The sequence below is a fragment of the Vipera berus genome (genome assembly GCF_964194415.1).
Source record: "Vipera berus genome assembly, chromosome: Z".
Classification (NCBI taxonomy): domain Eukaryota; kingdom Metazoa; phylum Chordata; class Lepidosauria; order Squamata; family Viperidae; genus Vipera; species Vipera berus.
The window spans coordinates 131,401,354-131,423,796 of NC_138205.1; the positions used below are offsets into that span (position 1 = coordinate 131,401,354).

Here is a 22,443-nt window from a genome sequence, read left to right on the forward strand (position 1 = left end):
TCCTACTAATTCAATTTGCAAGTTACTAAAATTGTGCTACTCATTCAACCTAATAATTTAACTACTTTTAATTCGATTTGCAAGTTATTAAAACGGTACTACTCATGAATAATTTTAACTTAACTTCAAATTCAATTTGCAAGTTATTAAAATTGCACTCGTGAAACCTAATAATTTAAACTACGGCTAATTCGATTGAAAGTTATTAAAATTGTACTACTCATTACTCAGTATTAATATTTTACAACTATTTGAGTTTCTAAAGACCACCTGCGTATTTACCTTGGGTCCTTTTTTTAAAAAAAAATTAATTAAAAAAGTCACTTTTCGAAAAAAGGTCCCGTTAATTTTTTGTGTAATTTTTTTAGATTGCTAACAGTCTCCCTTTAATTCTGTTAGCAATCTAAAAAATTTACATATATATATATATATATATATATATATATATATATATATATATATATATATATATATATATATATATATATATATATATATATATATTGAAGGGAACACTTAACACAATGTACTGTATTTAATAGTAGGATGTCTTATCTTGTTCCCTTTATTTATTTACACACACACACACACACACACACACACACACACACTAAATTGTCCATGAATTTATATCACTCGGAAAAAAAAAACAACCCACAGAATTTTTGCAATGTTCGATCCAAGGCAAGAAGGGAATAATTACTAGCGATTGTATAATATTGCAGCCCGATTTACTAGCGATTGTATAATATTGCAGCCCGATTTACTAGCGATTGTATAATATTGCAGCCCGACTTTTAAGTTGGAGGAACAAGCCGAGGAGAGACACAATACATACACACACACACAGATACAAACAAACAAAAACTCTTTTAAGGAATGCAGATGAGAAATTAAAAAAGAGGAAAAATGCGAAGTACAAGGGTAGTAAGCCTCCCCGTAAAATTACGTGCTGGTCCAAATTGTTTTCTTCGCCGTGAATGCACCATTTCCCCCCCCCTCGCTTCTTCTGACTATATTCTTAAATTGAAAGGTTCACCGTGCGACGGGCGTAAGAGTTGTAAATTGGCTTTCCCCCCTTTTCTGATTGTAATAATAATAATAATAATAATAATAATAATAATAATAATAATAATAATAATAATAATAATAATAATCATAATCGGTTATGAGCAGGGTGAAAACCAAAAACGAGCTCGAATCGTGACTCCCCAATTCTTCCTTTCCAAAGCCCTTGGTGCAAGCTGCCTATTTTTTTCCTATAAATCTGATTTTATTTTTTATTTTTTTTCCTTCCGGGTAGGAGAGAAAGCTAATGAGAAAAGGGGAAGAATAAAAAAAAAAAAAAAAACAACGGAAGAGGACGAGAGTGTAATGGCACAAAAGGTTGAATCTTGGAAGCGGCCGAAGATGCCTTCCGTCGTAGGATGACGAGGTGACACGCAAGTCGTTGTGGCCTTCGTTCCTTTAATAACGTTTGATGCTTATTTTTTTCTTTTTAGAGAGACGTGATAAATGTACGGCGATAAGGAAAGAGGGAGGGAAGGGGGGAGAGAGAGGAGAGAAAGAGAGGAGAGAGGAGACGGACAGCGAGAGGGAGAGAAAGGCAGAGAGCGGAGAGAGAGAATGGAGAGAAAGGAGACAGAAGAGAAAGGAGAGCGAGCGACGGGAGCGAAAGGAGGGGGAGAGAGAGGAGACAAAAAGGAGAGAGAGAGAGAAAGGAGGAGAGAGAAAGGAGAGGGAGACAGAGGAGAGAATGGAGAGAAAGAAAAAAGAAAGGAGAGGGCGAGACGGGAGTGAGAGAAAGGAGAGGGAGAGAGATAGAGGAGAGAGAGAAAGGAGAGGGAGGCAGAGAGAGAGAATGGAGAGAAAGGAGACAGAAGAGAAAGGAGAGCGAGCGACGGGAGTGAAAGGAGAGGGAGAGAGAGGAGACAAAAAGGAGAAAGGAGGAGAGAGACAGAGGAGAGAGAATGGAGAGAAAGGAGAAAAAAGAAAGGAGAGGGCGAGACAGGAGTGAGAGAAAGGAGAGGGAGGCAGAGGAGTGAGAGAAAGGAGAGAAAAGAGACGGGAAAGGAGAGCAAGAGACAGGAGGAAAAGGAGAGAGGAGAGAATGGAGAGAAAGGAGAGGAGAGAGTGAAGAAAAGAAGAGCGAGAGACGGGAGCGAGAGGAGAGGGAGATAGAGGAGCGAGAGAAAGGAGAGAAAAGCGAGAGACAGGAATGAGAGAAAGGAGAGGGAGAGAGAGAGGAGAGTGACTGTGAAAGGAGATAGAATTTATATATATATATATATATATATATAAAACACACAGGATATATCTTTTTATGTATAATATTAAAATAAAATAAGTTATAGGCCTCCCCCACTTCTCGCCCTCTTCCATCCTTCCGTCCTTTCCAAAGCGACACACACTTGTGGGTACGTCGCCGAGGCCGACAAAACCGTCGGGAAGAGGTGTGCGGAAAAATGAGAAGCGGGAGGAAAAAAAAAAAGAATTCGGCTCAGTTCTGGGTTCACATTTTTCAAACCGAGAGGATCTGGAAACTCCCCCGCCCCAAGCCGGCGGCTCTGGAGGAGGTGTAAGATGTAGCTCGGCCTGGCTTGAAGGCCACCAGAGGGAGGTGGTCTCCTCTCGGCACAGACGGTCGTTGAGAGGCAACAACTGAGGGGGGAGGAAGGTTGCGATTCGTGTAGGGTTGGCCGACCAGGAGCGGACATCACAACGGAGCGGACATGCGGGAGTTAACGGCGTGTTGTGTGTAAGGACAAAAGGATGACAAGTTAAGGTCCAGCTTATCTAGAAGGGAAGAGCTACTCGGGTGGCAGGCTGGAAGATCTTGGTCGTGACCTCAACTGGAGATCCCCAGGTCATCTAGACGAGGTTCAACCTTCCAGAGGACCTCTGGATTGTGGACATGTGGGAGGGTGGGGTGGGGCAGGCTACGTCAAACCAACATTGTGGTTCCTCAAGCTAGAGATTGCACCCCCCTTTCACCACCCAGTTCACCTTTCCAAAGGAGAGGTGTTCTGTGACCTATCTAGAGGAGGCTTCCCATTGACCCTGGAGATAATGCCAAGAAGAAAGGAGACTTTCTTGGAGACGGGAGGTCAAGAAGAGTAGGAAGCTCATCAACCTTGGAGATAACTCAAGAACAGGAGACTTCCTATCATCCTTGAAGATAACTCAAGAACAAGAGGAGACCCATCATCGTCCTTGAAGATTACTCAAGAATAAGAGGAAACTCTTCATCATCCTTGGAGATAATTCAAGAAGAAGAGGAGACTTCCCGTCATCCTTGGAGAGAATGTCAAGAAGAAGAGACTTCCCATTGTCCTTGAAAATAACTCAAGAACAAGAGGAGACCCATCATCATCCTCGGGGATAGCTCAAGGAGAACAGGAGACTTTCCATCATCCTTGGAGAGAACGTCAAGAAGAAGAGACTTCCCATCGTCCTTGAAGATGACTCAAGAACAAGAGGAGACTCATCACTGTCCTTGAAGACAACTCAAGAAGAAAGCTCCTCATCATCCTTGGAGATAACTCAAGAAGAACAGGAGACTTCCCATCGTCCTTGGAGATAACATCAAGAAGAGACTTCCCATCGTCCTTGAAGATAACTCAAGAACAAGAGGAGACCCATCATCATCCTTGGAGATAGCTCAAGGAGAACAGGAGACTTTCCATCATCCTTGGAGAGAACGTCAAGAAGAAGAGACTTCCCATCGTCCTTGAAGATGACTCAAGAACAAGAGGAGACCCATCACTGTCCTTGAAGATAACTCAAGAAGAGGAAACTCTTCATCATCCTTGGAGATAAGGAGAACAGGAGACTTCCCATCATCCTTGGAGATAATGTCAAGAAGAAGAGACTTCTCACCGTCCTTGGAGATAACTCAAGAACAAGAGGAGACCTATGATTGTCCTTGAAGATAACTCAAGAAGAACAGGAGACTTCCCATCGTCCTTGGAGAGACCGTCAAGAAGAAGAGACTTCCCGTCATCCTTGGAGACAACAACAAGAAGGTTTCTGATGGACCAAGGGGTTCTTGATGGGCTGAAGGCCAGGTCATGCTGCAAAAGTCTTCCACAAAGGCAGGAAGAAGGTTGGACGCCAGCCCCATATGCCGAAGTGGACCTCTTCAAACCTTGCTCCCTCTTCCAGAGGTGTCTTTCATCCAAGGGGTTGACCTGGTCTACAAAGCTCCTCTTCCAACGGTTGAAGGTGAATCCAATTCAATCCAAGACCTTGGCTGAAGGCCAACGGAGGTTCCCCTCCACGTTCTACCACGAGGTTCCTTCGGTAAAGGTGCGCCAGGCCACAAAACGGGACGACAAAACATCTTGGATAGGCTAGTCCCGCCAGGAGATGGATCTCGGGCATCTCAAGAGGGTTCAACCAAAGAGATGGGAAACGCCCCTTTCCTTTTCTCCATCTCCCTCCCACCCACCCATCCTGGGAACGGCGTTCCAGATGGCCCGGTCACTCTGTCAGTTTCCGTTTGGACGGCGGGATGAGGTGAGAGGGCAGCTCGCCGGGAAGCTCGTGCCCTTCCAACTTGACCTTGATGAGGTGGTTGGCCAAGGCAAACTCCTCGTCGTCCAGCATGCCGTCCTTGTCGAGGTCGGCCAGCTTCCAGATCTTTCCCAGCACGGTGTTGGGCAGCTTGGACTTCACCATCTCCCGCTTGGCGTGGGCCCCGGTGATCTTCCCGTCCACGGGCGACAAGGTGTAGAAGATCTCGTCGTACATGGGCTTGTCCCGGGCCACCACCCAGGCGGCCTCGTCGATGCCCTCGCCGGCCCCCTCGCCGTAGCCGTGCCCGAAGGGGCCCTGGAGGGTCCCGTCGAAGGCGCCGCCTTTGACCATCGGGGCGGGCCGCTGGGACTCCTCCTGGCGGACCAGGACCATCAGCTGGGCAATGTCGTTGGCCAACATGTCCTCCACGGCGTCCAGGAGCTTGGGCTTCAAGGGCTGGAACTTGCTGAAGTCTTGGCCCTGGAGCTGCTCCTGGGAAGGGACGGGAGAGACGGGAGCGGAGGTGAGGACGGGGCGGAAGGTCAACAACCCCGAGAAGAACACGAAAACACCGGACAACCTGTCTGGAAGGTTGTTGGGGTGGGTCTAGAAGACCTCCAAGGTCCCTTCCAACGCGTGGAGGAGGAGGAGGAGGAGGAGGAGGAGACAAGGGTCTCCTGCTGGAGGAAAGGGGTGGGGCTAAGGAGACCTCCTGGGTCCCTTCCGTTAATTCTGCGCTTTGGAGAAGGACAAGCCGGAGGAAGCGGAGGAAGGAGGAGGAGGAGGAGGAAGGAGCAGGAGGAAGGAGCAGGAAGAGGAAAAGGAGGAGGGGAGGAGGAAGAGGAGGGAGGGAGGAGGAGCAGGCGGAAGAAGAGGAGAGGAAGAGGGGCAGGAGGAAGGAGGAGGAAGAGGAAAGGGAGGAGGGGGAGAAGGAAGAAGAGGAGGAGGAGGAGGAAGGGGAGCAGGGGGAGGGTGAGCAGGAAAAGGAGGAGGAAGGAACAGGAAGAGGAAAAGGAGGAGGGGAGGAGGAAGAGAGGAGGAAGAGGAGGAGAGAGAGGGAGAAGCAGGAGGAAGAGGAGCAGGGGAGGGTGAGCAGGAAGAGGAGGAAGGAAAAGGAAGAGGAAAAGTAGGAGGGGAGGAGGAAGAGGAGCAGGAGGAAGAAGAGGAGGAAAGGGAGGAAGAAGGAGCAGGAGGAAGAGGAGGAGGAAGGGGAGCAAGGGGAAGGGGAGCAGGAAGAGGAGGAGGAAGGAACAGGAAGAGGAAAAGGAGAAGGAGGAAGAGGAGGAGCAGGAGGAAGAAGAGGAGGAAAGGGAGGAAGAAGGAGCAGGAGGAAGAGGAGGAGGAAGGGGAGCAAGGGGAAGGGGAGCAGGAAGAGGAGGAGGAAGGAACAGGAAGAGGAAAAGGAAAAGGAGGAAGAGGAGGAGCAGGAGGAAGAAGAGGAGGAAAGGGAGGAAGAAGGAGCAGGAGGAAGAGGAGGAGGAAGGGGAGCAAGGGGAAGGGGAGCAGGAAGAGGAGGAGCAAGGAACAGGAAGAGGAAAAGGAAAAGGAGGAAGAGGAGGAGCAGGAGGAAGAAGAGGAGGAAAGGGAGGAAGAAGGAGCAGGAGGAAGAGGAGGAGGAAGGGGAGCAAGGGGAAGGGGAGCAGGAAGAGGAGGAGGAAGGAACAGGAAGAGGAAAAGGAGAAGGAGGAAGAGGAGGAGCAGGAGGAAGAAGAGGAGGAAAGGGAGGAAGAAGGAGCAGGAGGAAGAGGAGGAGGAAGGGGAGCAAGGGGAAGGGGAGCAGGAAGAGGAGGAAGGAAAAGGAAGAGGAAAAGTAGGAGGGGAGGAGGAAGAGGAGGAGCAGGAGGAAGAAGAGGAGGAAAGGGAGGAAGAAGGAGCAGGAGGAAGAGGAGGAGGAAGGGGAGCAAGGGGAAGGGGAGCAGGAAGAGGAGGAAGGAACAGGAAGAGGAAAAGGAAAAGGAGGAAGAGGAGGAGCAGGAGGAAGAAGAGGAGGAAAGGGAGGAAGAAGGAGCAGGAGGAAGAGGAGGAGGAAGGGGAGCAAGGGGAAGGGGAGCAGGAAGAGGAGGAGGAAGGAACAGGAAGAGGAAAAGGAAAAGGAGGAAGAGGAGGAGCAGGAGGAAGAAGAGGAGGAAAGGAAGAAGGAGCAGGAGGAAGAGGAAGAGGAAGGGGAGCAAGGGGAAGGGGAGCAGGAAGAGGAGGAAGAAGGAACAGGAAGAGGAAAAGGAGGAGAAGGAGGAAGAGGAGGAGCAGGAGGAAGAAGAGGAGGAAAGGAAGAAGGAGCAGGAGGAAGAGGAAGAGGAAGGGGAGCAAGGGGAAGGGGAGCAGGAAGAGGAGGAAGAAGGAACAGGAAGAGGAAAAGGAGGAGAAGGAGGAAGAGGAGGAGCAGGAGGAAGAAGAGGAGGAAAGGAAGAAGGAGCAGGAGGAAGAGGAGGAGGAAGGGGAGCAAGGGGAAGGGGAGCAGGAAGAGGAGGAAGAAGGAACAGGAAGAGGAAAAGGAGGAGAAGGAGGAAGAGGAGGAAGAAGAGGAGGAAAGGAAGAAGGAGCAGGAGGAAGAGGAGGAGGAAGGGGAGCAAGGGGAAGGGGAGCAGGAAGAGGAAGGAACAGGAAGAGGAAAAGGAGAAGGAGGAAGAGAGGAGGAGCAGGAGGAAGAAGAGGAGAAGGAGGAAGGAGGAGGAGGAGGAGGAGGAAGGGGAGCAGGAAGAGGAGGAGGAACAGGAAGAGGAAAAGTAGGAGGGGAGGAGGGAGGAGCAGGAGGAAGAGGAAGAGGAAAGGGAGCAAGGGGAGGGTGAGCAGGAAAAGGAGGAAGAGGAAAAGGAGTAGGGGAGGAAGAGGAGCAGGAGGAAGGGGAAGTCAATTTTGATCACGTGACTGACTCCCAGGATGCTGCGACCGTCATAAATACGAGTCGGTTGCCGAGCGTCTGAACTTTTAATCACGTGACCCTGGGACTCTGCGACCGTCGTAAATATGAGTCGGTTGCCGAGCGTCTGAATTCTGATCGCGTCTCACACACACACACACACACACACACACACACACACACACACACACCCAGGGATGCTAGGACGGTTGTAAGCGCGAAAAACAGTCCTAAATCTTCCTTCGTTCAGGACCGCTGGCAACTTCGGTCGCTAAACGAACGGTCACAAGTCGAGGACCACGTGATTCTGGCCTGCTGCCAATGGAGGTCAATGCGGGCCGGTTGCCGAGAGGCCGACGGGGGGAATTCTGGGAGTTGAAGTCCACATTTCCGTAAAACGTTTTCGATCCATTTTTTCCCCCCCCCCCGACAACTTACCTGCATTTTTTTCAAATTCGGAAAATCACCCGGCGAAATCTGATGTTCTCGCTCGATCCGGCTGTAAATCTCGCCCAGATTGTTCACCAATTCTTTCTTTTTGTTATCTTTTCCGAAGACCGACGGCATTTCTTTCTTCAGAGCGCTGATGATGTACGCTTGAACCTGAGAACGAAAGAAAGCAATCGTCCCTTTTTTAAAAATAAAATAAAATCAAATTAAGAAAGTAATCGGGCAAAATAATTGAGTAAAAGAAAGTAAAATAAAATAAACGATAGAATAAAAAAATGTAAAATAAATAATAAAATAGAACAAAAAATGAAATATAAAAGAATAAAGCAATAGAATAAAATCAGGTCAAATAAAATAAAATAAAAGAATATAAAGTCAAATAAAAGCATAAAATCAGGTCAAAGAAAATCAGAAAATCAAGTCAAATCATAAAATCAAATAATAAATGAATATAAAGTCAAATGAAGTCAAATAAAACCAAGTCAAATAAAATCATAAAATCAGGTCAAATAATAAAATCAAGTCAAACGAAATCAGGTCAAATGAAATCATAAAATCAAGTCAAATAATAAAATAAAATGATACAATAAAACAATAAAATAAAAAAAGATAAAGAGTCAAATAATGAAATGAAATAAAATAAAAGTAAAAACAAAATTCATCATCCTCGGGACCCAACTAGGGAACATCATCAGTGCGAGGAGGAGGAGGAGAAAGGATTGTAGACTCCATGGGGGGCTCTGAGCTGGGTGGTTTCCTTGCAGACGTTTCAGGACCCAACTAGGGAACGTCATCAGTCCTCCAGGAAGTAGTTTGCTCTTTATATATTATCTATCTATCTATCTATCTATCTATCTATCTATCTATCTATCTATCCATCCATCTATCCATCTATCTATAGATATACATGTAGATATATCTATCTATCTCTATCTATCTGTATCTATCTATCCATATCTATCTCTATATCTATCTATCTATATCTATATCTATCTGTAACTATATCTATCTATCTATCTATCTATCTATCTATCTATCTATCTATCTATCTATCTATCATCTATCTATCTATCTATCCATCTATATCTATAGATATCTATAGATCTATCTCTATATCTATCTGTATCTATCTGTATCTATCTATATCTCTATATCTATCTATCTATCAATCTATCTCTATAGATATATATCTAGATGTGTAAATTTTTTTGGCTTGCTAACAAAGAATACATATAGATATATCTCTATGTAAGTTTATTGAATTTATAGATATCTCTATATATCTCTATCTCTATCTATCTGTATCTATCTCTATATCTATCTATCTATAGATATACATATAGATATATCTATCTATATCTATATACATTGCGGCCCTACCTGGACCGAGATGCCCTGCGCACAGTCACTCATGCACTCGTGACTTCCCGATTGGACTACTGCAACGCTCTCTACATGGGACTGCCCTTGAGGACCACTCGGAGGCTTCAACTGGTGCAGAATGCAGCCGCACGGGTTGTGATGGGGGTTTCCCAATACTCCCATGTAACACCTCTACTCCGCGAGCTGCATTGGCTTCCGGTTGCCCTCCGGGTGAGATTCAAGGTGCTGGCAATGACCTATAAAGTCCTAAATGGCTTGGGTCCGGGATATCTGAGGGAACACCTGCTGCCGGCATCAAGGTCCCTTTGTCCTGTGCGCTCCCACAGGGAGGGTCTCCTCAGGGTACCGCTGGTAAAAGATTGCCGGCGGACAATACCCAGGGGGAGTGCCTTCTCTGTGGGTGCGCCGGCCCTTTGGAACCAACTGCCTGTAGAACTTAGGACTGCCCCTGACCTTCGCTTATTCCGCCGGGACCTGAAGACCTGGCTCTTCGAACTTTCTGGCCTAGACTGAGAGTATTAACTGGAGTTTTAATTGTATTTTTTAATTGTAATTGGGTTTTTATTTCAAGGTCAGTGTAATTATTTTAATTGTTTTTAATTTTTGTAACTTGTTGCATTGTTTAAAAAAATCTTGTGAACCGCCCTGAGTCCTATGGGAGAAGGGCGGTATATAAGTTTAATAAAATAAATAAATAAATAAATATCTGTATCTATCTATCTATCATCTATCTATCTATCTATCTATCTATCTATCTATCTATCTATCTATCTATCTATCTATCTATCTATCTCTATCTACCTATATCTATATATACATATAGATATCTCTATCTCTATCTATCTGTAACTATCTCTATCTATCTATCTCTATATCTCTATATCTATCTATCTATCTATCTATCTCTATTATCTATCTATCTATCTGTATGAATCTATCTGTATCTATCTCTATATCTATCTACCTATATCTATATATACATATAGATATATCTATCTCTATCTGTAACTATCTCTATCTATCTGTATCTATCTATCTATCTATCTATCTATCTATCTATCTATCTATCTATCTATCTATAGATATCTATATCTGTCTGTAACTATATCTATCTATATCTGTATCTATATCTCTATTATCTATCTATCTGTATGTATCTATCTGTATCTAACTCTACATCTATCTATCATCTATCTATCTATCATCTATCTATCTATCTATCTATCATCTATCTCTATCTATCTAATCTATCTATATCTATATATCTGTATCTATCTATATCTATCTATATCTATCTGTATCTATCTCTATCTATCTATCTATCTATCATCTATCTATCTATCATCTATCTATCTATCTATCTATCTATCTATCTATCTATCTATCTATCTATCTATCTATCTATCTATCTATCTCTATCTATCTCTATCTGCCTTTATCTATCTATCCATCCATCTTTAAAAAAATCTCCTTAGAAAAATCCCAGCATATCCCACTCGCCCACCAGCCTCCGGAGACTCACCTTGGCCAGCCGGGCCCTCTTGATGAGGTCGTTGAGCTTCCGGAGAGCCGCGTTGCGAGGCAAGCTCTGGATGTCCCGGAACAGATCCTGTTCCTCGGCTTCGAAGAGTTTCCGGTTCTCCGGGATCAGCAGCGGGTGGGACCAGAAGGAGCCGATGTAGACCCGGATCACCTCGGGGGTGTTGACGATCTTGCCCAGCGACCACATCAGGGCCCCGTAGACCCTCATCAGCTGCTGGGTCTCGATCTGGTCGGCCTTGTTCAGGACCACCCTCATCTTGTCCTCGTGGTTCTTCAGGGCCTTGATGACCTCGGAGAACTCGTCCGAGATGTCCAGCTTGTGGGCGTCGAAGAGCAGGATGATCCGGTCCACCCGCTCGGCGAACCACTCCAGGACGGCGGCAAAGTCGTAGCCTGTCCGAGTCGGGGGGGGGGGTAGGGGGGAGGGAGAAGGAGAGTTTGGGAACTCGGGGTCGAAAGCCACCCGGAGGTCGGGAGTTGTAGTTCCGCCCTTGGGCAGCGAACGCCGGCCGGGTGACTTTGGGGCCCCGTCACCAGGCGACGGGGAGTTCAGGTCCCGCCTTATTAGGCATTCAAAAGCCGGCCGGGTGACTTTGGGCCGATCACCAGGTGACGGGGATTTCTAGTTCTGCTTTGGGTAGGAAAGCCGGCTGGGTGAGATTGGGCCCATCACCAGGTGATAGTGACTTCTAGTTCCGCCTTGGGTATGAAAGCCAGCTGGGTGAGTTTGGGCCCATCACCAGGCGACGGGGAGTTCTAGTCCCGCCTTAGGTATGAAAGCTGGCCAGGTGACTTTGGGCCAATCACCAGGAGATGGTGAGTTCTAGTTGTGCCTTAGCCATGAAAGTCAGCTGGGTGAGTTTGGGCCAATCACCAGGCGACGGGGAGTTCTAGTCCAGCCTTAGGTATGAAACTGGCCAGGCGACTTTGGGCCAATCACCAGGAGACGGTGAGTTCTAGTTCTGCCTTAGGTATGAAATTCAGTTGGGTGACTTTGGGCCAATCACCAGGAGACGGTGAGTTCTAGTTCCACCTTGGGTATGAAAGCCAGCTGGGTGAGTTTGGGCCCATCACCAGGCAACGGGGAGTTCTAGTCCCGCTTTAGGTATGAAAGCTGGCTAGGTGAGTTTGGGCCAATCACCAGGAGACAGTGAGTTCTAGTTCTGCCTTAGGTATGAAAGACGGGTGGGTGAGTTTGGCCCATCACCAGGCGACGGGGAGTTCTAGTCCCGCTTTAGGTATGAAAGCTGGCCAGGTGACTTTGGGCCAATCACCAGGAGACAGTGAGTTCTAGTTCTGCCTTAGGCATGAAAGCCAGCTGGGTGGGTTTGGGCCAATCACCAGGCGACGGGGAGTTCTAGTCCCGCCTTAGGTATGAAAGCTGGCCAGGTGACTTTGGGCCAATCACCAGGTGACAGTGAATTCTAGTACTGCCTTAGGTAGGAAAGTCGGCTGGGTGACAGTGAGCCAATCACCAGGTGACGGTGAGTTCTAGTCCCGCCTTAGGTATGAAAGTCGGCCAGGCGACTTTGGGCCAATCACCAGGGGACGGTGAGTTCTAGTCCCGCCTGAGGCATGACAGCCGGTGGGGTGACTTTGGGGAAGAGAAATCGGGAGGTCAATTGCGTGAATCCTCAATCGAGGAATTTGAAATCAAGCATCAAGAAACTAGTCCTGGTTGGGGGAGTCCGAAAAAGCGAAAGAGGAACAACCATTTTTTTTTAAAAAAAAATTCTGCGCCACACCTGCTCAAAAGCCAGGCCACAATTTGCAAGTCGAGCTGTCGGACTCACTTCCTTTTTGCAGCCAAGCCGCTAATATGGAATCAAAGAATAAGAAGAGCTGGAAGGGACCTTGGAGGTCATCTAGTCCAGCCCGCTGCTCAAGCAGGAGACCCTTATGGAATAACAGGGTCGGAAGGGACCTTGGAGGTCATCCAGCCCAACCCCCCACTCAAGCAGGAGACCCTTACGGAATCATAGAACGACAAGAGTTGGAAGATACCCCGGAGGTCATCTAGTCCAACCCCCTGCTCAGGCAGGAGACCCTCACAGAATAACAGAGTTGGAAGGGAACTCAGAGGTCACCCAGTCCAACCCGCTGCTCAAGCAGGAGGCCCTTATGGAATAACAGGGTCGGAAGGGACCTCGGATGTCATCCAGCCCAACCCCCCACTCAAGCAGGAGACCCTTATGGAATAACGAGAGTTGGAAGGGACCTTGGAGGTCATCCAGCCCAACCCCCCGCTCAAGCAGGAGACCCTTACGGAATCATAGAATAACAAGAGTCGGAAGGGACCCCGGAGGTCATCTAGTCCAGCCCGCTGCTCAAGCAGGAGACCCTTACGGAATCATAGAATAACAAGAGTCGGAAGGGACCCCGGAGGTCATCTAGTCCAGCCCGCTGCTCAAGCAGGAGACCCTTACGGAATCATAGAATAACAAGAGTCGGAAGGGACCGCGGAGGTCATCTAGTCCAGCCCGCTGCTCAAGCAGGAGACCCTTACGGAATCATAGAATAACAAGAGTCGGAAGGGACCCCGGAGGTCATCTAGTCCAGCCCGCTGCTCAAGCAGGAGACCCTTACGGAATCATAGAATAACAAGAGTCGGAAGGGACCGCGGAGGTCATCTAGTCCAGCCCGCTGCTCAAGCAGGAGACCCTAGTAAAATCATAGAATGACAGAGTTGGAAGGGACCTGGGAGGTCATCTAGTCCAACCCCCTGCTCAAGCAGGAGACCCTTACGGAATCATAGAATAACAAAGAGTCGGAAGGGACCCCGGAGGTCATCTAGTCCAGCCCGCTGCTCAAGCAGGAGACCCTTACAGAATCACAGAATAACACAGTTGGAAGGGACAACCGGAGGCCATCTAGTCCAACCCCCTCCCCACCCATTCAAGCAGCACAACCTATACCGTTTCAGACAACTGCTTGTCTATATTCCTCTTAAAAACCTCGTGTTTGGAACTCCACACGACGTCTGCGGCCAACACTCTGATAGCTAATTCACGACGGCCCCATTTCAAACTCTGGCTATGCTCAGGAGCCCTCTGCTAAAAGAAGGACCGGCTGGAACCCTCCGAGTTTTAACTATCTTGGTTAAACGTCGCTCGGAAGTGGATTATTTACCTCGGCTAATCCGTTGTTTCTCTCCGGACAGGATTCCTGGGGTGTCGATCACACTTATGCTTTCGAGGACCGGGTTCGGCAGCTGGGCACAAACAAATCTGAGGGTGGGGTGGGGTGGGGTGGGGAGAAAGGTGAAATAAATTAAGTTTTGTCCCATTTTACGGCCTTGTCTGCCGCTCTCACTAAGTGAATCGCTACAGTTGTTCAAGTTAGTCAGGAATTCTGGGAGTTGAAGTCCACCCGACTCCGATTTGCGAAGAACAGGAAACATTTCTTCGAGATGGCTGGACTTCAACTCCCAGAATTCAACTGCAGGCTGGCCGGGGCGATTCTGGGAGTTGAAGTCCACCCGTCTCAAAATGGTGGAGCGTGAGAAATGTTTCCTATTTTTTCACAATTTGGAGACCGGTGGACTTCAACTCCCAGAATAAATTAAGTTTTGTCTCGTTTTACGGCCTTGTCTGCCGCCCTCACTAAGTGAATCGCCACAGTTGTTCAAGTTAGTCAGGAATTCTGGGAGTTGAAGTCCACCCGACTCCGATTTGCGAAGAACAGGAAACATTTCTGCTGGACTTCCAACTCCCAGAATTCAACTGCAGGCTGGCTGGGGAATTCTGGAAGTTGAAGCCCACCCGTCTTAAAATGGGGACGGGTGGACTTCGTCTCCCAGAATTCAACTGCACGCTGGCTGGGGGGATTCTGGGAGTTGAAGTCCACCCATCTCGAAGAAATGTTTCCTATTCTTCGCAATTCGGAGCCGGGTGGACTTCAACTCCCAGAATTCAACTCTACGCTAGCCGGGGGGATTCTGGGAGTTGAAGTCCAGCCGTCTCAAAATGGCGGAGCATGAGAAATGTTTCCTGTTTTTCACAATTCAGAGGCGGGTGGACTTCAACTCCCAGAATTCAACTGCAGGCTGGCCGGGGGGAATTGTGGGAGTTGAAGTCCACCCATCTCGAAGAAATGTTTCCTATGCTTCGCAATTTGGAGCCGTGTGGACTTCAACTCCCAGAATTCAACTCCACGCTGCCTGGGGGAATTCTGGGAGTTGAGGTCCAGCCATCTTAAAACGGCTAAGACTGCTAAAAAGTCAATTCTTCTTGCACCGAATGTTGGAATTGGGAACTTTTAGGGGCCAAAGTCTGTGGCACAGTGTGTGTGTGTGTGTGTGTGTGTGTGTGTGTGTGTGAGAGAGAGAGAGAGAGAGAGAGAGAGAGAGAGAGAGAGAGAGAGAGAGAGATGGAAACGGAAAGAATGAGAAAGATGGAGAGATGGGCAAAGAGAGAATGAGAAAGAGAGAGAACAGATGGAGAGAGAGAGATGGGAAGGGAGAAAGATGGAGAGAGAAAGAGGTGAAGAGAGAGATGGAAACGAGAGAATGAGAAAGGTGGAAGAGAGGGATGGAAAGAGAAAGGGAGAGATAAAAAGAGATGGAGAGAGGGGGCGGAGGGAATGAGAAAGAAATGGAGAAAGAGAGGAAAAAGAAAGATGGAGAGTGAGTGAGAAAGATGGAGAAAGAAAGAAAAGACGGGGAGAATGAGAGAGGATGGAGAGAGAGAGAGATGGAAACAGAGAGAATGAGGAAGTTGGAGAGAAAGGGAAGAAAGAGACGGAGAGAGAGGGAATGAGAAAGAAATGGAGAGAGAGAGAAAGAGAAAGATGGAGAGAGAAAGAGATGGAGAAGGAAAGAAAAGACGGGGAGAATGAGAGAGGATGGAGAGAGAGAGAGAGATGGAAAGAGAGAGAATGAGGAAGTTGGAGAGAAAGGGAAGAGAGAGAGAGAGGGAATGAGAAAGTAACGGAGAGACAGAATGAGAAGGATGGAGAGAGAGGGATGGAGAGAGAAGGAGAGAGAGAAAAAGAGATGGAGAGAGGGGGCGGAGGGAATGAGAAAGAAATGGAGAGAGAGAGAAAGAGAGAAAGATGGAGAGAGAAAGAGAAGGAGAAAGAAAAGACGGGGAGAATGGGAGAGATGGAGAGATATGGAAACAGAGAAAATGAGGAAGTTGGAGAGAAAGGGAGAGAGTGAAAAAGAGATGGAGAGAGGGGGAATGAGAAAGCAATGGAGACAGAGAGAAAAAAAAGAGAAAGATGGAGAAAGAGAGAGAATGAAAGAAAGGGAAAAAGAGAAGGAATGAGAAAGCAATGGAGACAGAGAGAAAAAAAAGAGAAAGATGGAGAAAGAGAGAGAATGAAAGAAAGGGAAAAAGAGAGGGAATGAGAAAGCAATGGAGACAGAGAGAAAAAAAGAGAAATACGGAGAAAGAGAGAGAATGAAAGAAAGGGAAAAAGAGAGGGAGTGAAAAAGCAATGGAGGCAGAGAGAGAAAAAAGAAAGACGGAGAAAGAGAGAGAATGAAAGAGATGGAGAAAGAGAAAGGGAGAAAAGATGGAGAGAATGAGAGAGGTGGGGAAAAAGAGAAAGGGAGAGAAAAAAAAGAGGGAAAGAGAGACCAAGACGGAGAAAGAGAGAGAGAGAGAGAAGGAGAAAGCGCGCGAGAGAAAGAGAGAATATTAAAATCGGATCCTCCATGCTCTGGGGACATCCATTCTAACTTTGGTCATTAAGGGAGCTGTCGTTAAGCGAGGACGAACCGCAATGCCTGAGAAGGAACTTTTCCGAAGCGGGGAAAAAGCCCGGAAAAAAACAACCCACCACGCAGTCCGGGAAAACCCACCACGCAGTCCGGGCCCAGCCCTGCCGCCCTCCCAGTCTGCCCAGTTAAACCAGTTTGGAACCCCCACCCCGCGCCGGCCGCCGCCGCACCTGTTCAGGAAGGCATTCCCGAAGGCGCTGAGCTTCCGAAAGGGCTTCTTGGGATCGACCACCAAGGCGTTGCCCGGAATGATGCCTTCCACCTGGCCTTGCATGACGGCAATGAAGGAGTCGGTCGTGGGTTCGGGTCCGATCCGCATCCCGGGGAAATCCTGTTCCAGGAGGTATCTGAAAGCAGGTTTCAAGCAGAACAAGCCACGATTGGGACCCTTGAAGCAGACATCCAGCCAGTAAGCCACCGTCAGTATCTAAACAGGTGACATCCGGCAGGCAAGCCATCCGTGGTCCCAGAAAGCAGACCTTGGGCAGACAAGCCGCGATTGGAACTCGAAAGCAGACAACCGGCAGACAAGCCATGATTGGTATCTGAAAGCCGGCCTCAAGGAAATAAAGTCATCATTGGTAGTTAAAGCAGACATCCAGCAGACAAGCCATCGTTGCATCAAGCAGACATCCTTCCATCCATCTCTCCATCCATCCATCATCTCTGCATCTCTCCATCCAGCTCTCCATCAATCTATCTCTCCATCCATCCAACTCTCCATCAATCTATCCACCATCCAACTCTCCACCCATCCAGCTCTCCATCATGTCTGCATCTCTCCATCAATATATCTCTTCATCCATCCCTCTCCAACTCTCCATGTCTCCATCCATCTCTCCATCAATCTCTCCACCATCCAACTCTCCATCCATGTCTCCATCAATCTATCTCTCCATCTATCCAACTCTCCATCCATCCAATTCTCCATCCATCATCTCTGCATCTCTCCATCCAATTCTCCATCCATCCATCATCTCTCCCTCTCCATCCAATTCTCTATCTCTCTCTCCACCATCTCTCCATCCATCTCTCTCTCCATCAATCTCCATCCATCCATCTCTCCATTCATCCGTCCAACTCTCCACCCATCATGTCTCCATCTCTCCATCAATCTATCTCTCCATCCATCCATCCAACTCTCCATCCATCCATCATCTCTGGATCTCTCCATCCAACTCTCCACCCATCCATCTCTCCATCCATCCAACTCTCCATCATCTCTGCATCTCTCCATCCAATTCTCCATCCATCATCTCTCCCTCTCCAATTCTCTATCCCTCCCTCTCTCTCCATCTCTCCATCCATCCCTCTCTCCATCAATCTCCATCCCTCCAACTCTCCATCCATCATCTCTCCCTCCATCCAACTCTCCACCCATCATGTCTCCATCGATCTTTCCATCTCTTCATCCATCCAACGGTGGGTTTCTCAGCACTGGCAACTCGACGATGGGTGGACTTCAACTCCCAGAATTCCCCAGCCAGCAATGCTCGCCGAACGACGGCCCTTCGCATGGCGACAGCACTTTGGGGCTCCCCTGAGGCCGCAAGTCGAGGACCACCAGGTATTTGCGCCGAGGCTACAAAGCAGAACGAGGCCGCGTGCAGCCGAGAGACGCCGGGGGAGAAATTGGATGCCGAGCAGATCGGAGTCGGCAGACAAACAAACCGGGTTGAGGAGGAAGAGGAGGAGGGGGGAGAAGTGGAAAGGCCAAGCCAAGGCCAAGCCAAGATTGATTTCAGAGGCTTAGATTGACGGTTGTTTTTCCAGGCCGAAGAACGGCGCCAGGGCACAGCTGGAGAAGCCCCAGAGCCAGGCAGGCGTTTCCAGCTGTGCTTGGCTGGCCTTCACAAGACCCTCCAAGTGTGGAACAGGGTTTGTCAACCTTGGCAGCTGGATGACGGGCGGACTTCAACTCCCAGAATTACCCAGCCAGCAGGTTGAGCAGCACTGAAAACTCTCACATTCTCTGTTTCTATCTATCTATCTATCTATCTATCTATCTATCTATCTATCTATCTATCTATCTATCTATCTAGATATTATCTATCTATATCATCTATCTTATTCTGACTAAATCTATCTGACTCTATCATGTATCGTATTCTGTCTATATCTAGTATCTCCTTTATCTATTTATCTATCATATTCTCTAATATATCTATCTAATTCTCTCTATCATATTATCTATCTATATTTCTCTGTCTATATCTATCGCATTCTCTATCTTTATCAATCACATTCTCTATCATCTATCATATTCTCTATTTGTCTATATCATCTGCCTCTATCTCTGTCTCTCTCTATCATCTATATTATTGCTTATATCTATCATATTCTCTATCATCATATTCTCTATCATCTATCATATCTATCATCTTATTCTTATTCTAAATCTATCATATTGTTTATATTTATCTACCTGTTTGTCTGTCTTGCTATCTACCTACTTACCTAATCTATCTATCTATCTATCTATCTATCTATCTATCTATCTATCTATCTATCTATCTGTCTAATCTATCTGTCTAATCTATCTGCATATTATCTATCTATATCATCTATCTTATTCTGACTAAATCTGACTCTATCATGTATCGTATTCTGTCTATATCTAGTATCTTTTATCTATTTATCTACCATATTCTCTAATATACCCATCTCTAATTCTCTGTCTCTATCATATTATCTATCTTTCTCTGTCTATATCTATCGTATTCTCTACCTTTATCAATCATTCTCTATCATCTATCATATTCTCTATTTGTCTATATCATCTGCCTCTATCTATGTCTGTCTCTATCATCTATATTATTGTTTATCATCTATCATATTCTCTATCATCTATCATATCTATCATCTTGCTGTGTGTCTGTTGGGTGCGTGTTGCGTTGTGTAGTCTTTGTGTTGTGTAGTCTCTGTGTGTGTAGTGTTGCTGGATGTAGTGTTGTTGTGCTGCGTGCAGTGTGCTGTTGCTGTGTGTGTGTTGTGTAGTCTTTGTGTTGTGTAGTGTCTTTGAGTGCGTAGCGTTGCTGGATGTAGTGTCGTTGTGCTCTGTGCAGTGTGCTGTTGCTGTGTGTGTTGTGTAGTCTTTGTGTTGTGTAGTGTCTTTGTGCGTGTACTGTTGCTGTATATAGTGTTTTGTGTAGCGTGGTTGTGCTGTGTGCAGCGTGGTTGTGTGGTGTGTGCTGTTGCTGTGTGTGTGTGTGTTGTGTAGTCTTTGTGTTGTGTAGACTTTTTGTGTGTGTAGTCTTGCTGGATGTAGTAATAATAATAATAATAATAATAATAAAGTTGGAAGGGACCTTGGAGGTCATCTCGTTGTGCTGTGTGCAGTGTGCTGTTGCTGTGTGAGTGTTGCGTAGTGTCTTTGTGTTGCGTAGTGTCTTTGTGTTGCGTAGTGTCTTTGTGTTGCGTAGTGTCTTTGTGTTGCGTAGTGTCTTTGTGTTGCGTAGTGTCTTTGTGTTGCGTAGTGTCTTTGTGTTGCGTAGTGTCTTTGTGTTGCGTAGTGTCTTTGTGTGCGTACTGTTGCTGTATATAGTGTTTTGTGTAGCGTGGTTGTGCTGTGTGCAGCGTGGTTGTGTGGTGTGTGCTGTTGCTGTGTGTGTGTGTTGTGTAGTCTTTGTGTTGTGTAGACTTTTTGTGTGTGTAGTCTTGCTGGATGTAGTAATAATAATAATAATAATAATAATAATAATAATAATAATAATAATAATAAAGTTGGAAGGGACCTTGGAGGTCATCTCGTTGTGCTGTGTGCAGTGTGCTGTTGCTGTCTTTGTGTTGTGTAGTGTCTGTGTTGCGTAGTGTCTTTGTGTTGCGTAGTGTCTTTGTGTTGTGTAGTGTCTTTGTGCGTGTACTGTTGCTGTATATAGTGTTTCGTGCAGCGTGGTTGTGCTGTGTGCAGCGTGGTTGTGTGGTGTGTGCTGTTCCTGTGTGTGTTGTGTACTCTCTCTGTGTGCGTAGCGTTGCTGGATGTAGTGTCGTTGTGCTGTGTGCAGTGTGCTGTTGCTGTGTGTGTTGTGTAGTCTTTGTGTTGCGTAGTGTCTTTGTGTTGCGTAGTGTCTGTGTTGCATAGTGTCTTTGTGTTGCGTAGTGTCTTTGTGTTGTGTAGTGTCTTTGTGCGTGTACTGTTGCTGTATATAGTGTTTTGTGTAGCGTGGTTGTGCTGTGTGCAGCGTGGTTGTGTGGTGTGTGCTGTTGCTGTGTGTGTGTGTTGTGTAGTCTTTGTGTTGTGTAGACTTTTTGTGTGTGTAGTCTTGCTGGATGTAGTAATAATAATAATAATAATAATAATAATAATAATAAAGTTGGAAGGGACCTTGGAGGTCATCTCGTTGTGCTGTGTGCAGTGTGCTGTTGCTGTCTTTGTGTTGTGTAGTGTCTTTGTGTTGCGTAGTGTCTTTGTGTTGCGTAGTGTCTTTGTGTTGTGTAGTGTCTTTGTGCGTGTACTGTTGCTGTATATAGTGTTTCGTGCAGCGTGGTTGTGCTGTGTGCAGCGTGGTTGTGTGGTGTGTGCTGTTGCTGTGTGTGTTGTGTAGTCTCTCTGTGTGCGTAGCGATGCGGGATGTAGCGTCGTTGTGCTGTGTGCAGCGTGGTTGTGTGAGCGTTGCGCAGGGTCTTGGCGGCGGCCTCACCGGATGAAGGTGGTCTTGCCGGTGGAGTACTGGCCGACCAGCAGCACCATGGGCTTGTTCTCGAAGTCGGCGTCCTCCAGGGCGGGCGAGTGGAACTCGTGGAAGCGGTAGTGCTCCTCCAAGGGCAGCAGCTTGGCCCGGTAGAGCCGCCGGAGACCCTCGGCCACCGTCCGGAAGACCTCCGGCTCCTTCGCCCCGCGCTGCTCGCCGCCCAGCCAGCTGAACATGGCGACGCCCGCAGGAGAACCAGACTCATCCGCCGCCTCCGCCGCCGCCGAGCTTTAAACGCCCAGGCCCAGCCTCCCTGCCGGAAGCTCCGGAGGGAGATCCTTCCCCCGGCTTTCCGGTCCGGAAGCAGGAAAAGCGACGACGGCCTCTCTAGGAGGAAAGGGGAGGCAGGAGGAGATAGGGTGGCTTTCCGGTCGGCTGCCGAGCTCGGGAAACGGGTGGGTTTCCGGGGAGGGAATGCCGCGCTAGGAAGGGACTCTATGGCGGCGGGGTTGTTTTTTTCAACCCGCTGAAGTCACAGGGCGAAGGAGGAGACTTCTCAGTCGGGGAGGAGGGGGCGGACTTCCGCTGCGGAAGAAGAAGAAGAGAGCGGTGACGGCCGCTCTAGGAGGAAAGGGGAGGAGGAGATAGGGTGGGTTTCCGCTCGGCTGCCGCGCTCGGGAAACGGGTGGGTTGCCGGTGAGGGAATGCCGCGCTAGGAAGGGACTCTATGGCGGCGGGGTTGTTTTTTTCAACCCGCTGAAGTCACAGGGCGAAGGAGGAGACTTCTCAGTCGGGGAGGAGGGGGCGGACTTCCGCTGCGGAAGAAGAAGAAGAGAGCGGTGACGGCCGCTCTAGGAGGAAAGGGGAGGAGGAGATAGGGTGGGTTTCCGCTCGGCTGCCGCGCTCGGGAAACGGGTGGGTTGCCGGTGAGGGAATGCCGCGCTAGGAAGGGACTCTATGGCGGCAGTTTTTTTTTATTGTTTTTTCCCCCGCTGAAGTCAACAGGGCGAAGGAGGAGACTTCTCAGTGGGGGAGGAGGGGGCGGACTTCCGCTGCGGAAGAAGAAGAAGAGAGCGGTGACGGCCGCTCTAGGAGGAAAGGGGAGGCAGGAGGAGATAGGGTGGGTTTCCGGTCGGCTGCCGCGCTCGGGAAACGGGTGGGTTGCCGATGAGGGAATGCCGCGCTAGGAAGGGACTCTATGGCGGCGGGGTTGTTTTTTTCAACCCGCTGAAGTCACAGGGCGAAGGAGGAGACTTCTCAGTCGGGGAGGAGGGGGCGGACTTCCGCTGCGGAAGAAGAAGAAGAGAGCGGTGACGGCCGCTCTAGGAGGAAAGGGG

General features: G+C 48.0%; 1 protein-coding gene across 1 annotated transcript; it reads right to left on the reverse strand.

Annotated features, from left to right (window-relative positions):
- Positions 1-851: 851 nt before the first annotated feature.
- On the reverse strand, positions 852-21,454 carry LOC308677626 (EH domain-containing protein 3). The gene is made up of 6 exons (XM_081344218.1): positions 21,116-21,454; positions 16,646-16,822; positions 13,880-13,977; positions 10,731-11,143; positions 7,814-7,978; positions 852-5,010 (listed from the first exon to the last, which is right to left on the reverse strand). Exons 1-6 carry the CDS (start codon positions 21,340-21,342, stop codon positions 4,483-4,485), a joined length of 1,608 nt encoding a protein of 535 aa, XP_081200344.1. The 5' UTR covers positions 21,343-21,454; the 3' UTR covers positions 852-4,482.
- Positions 21,455-22,443: the final 989 nt, after the last annotated feature.

What these genes read in the sequence shown, in the direction of transcription:
- LOC308677626 (XM_081344218.1), bottom strand. Translation starts at nt 21,342, where the DNA reads ATGTTCAGCTGGCTGGGCGGCGAGCAGCGCGGGGCGAAGGAGCCGGAG. An exon ending in AGAGGGCCCGGCTGGCCAAG is followed by an intron (nt 7,979 to 10,730) that starts GTGAGTCTCCGG and finishes TTTCGTTCTCAG; the next exon opens with GTTCAAGCGTACATCATCAG. An exon ending in CGAATTTGAAAAAAATGCAG is followed by an intron (nt 5,011 to 7,813) that starts GTAAGTTGTCGG and finishes GTCCCTTCCCAG; the next exon opens with GAGCAGCTCCAGGGCCAAGA.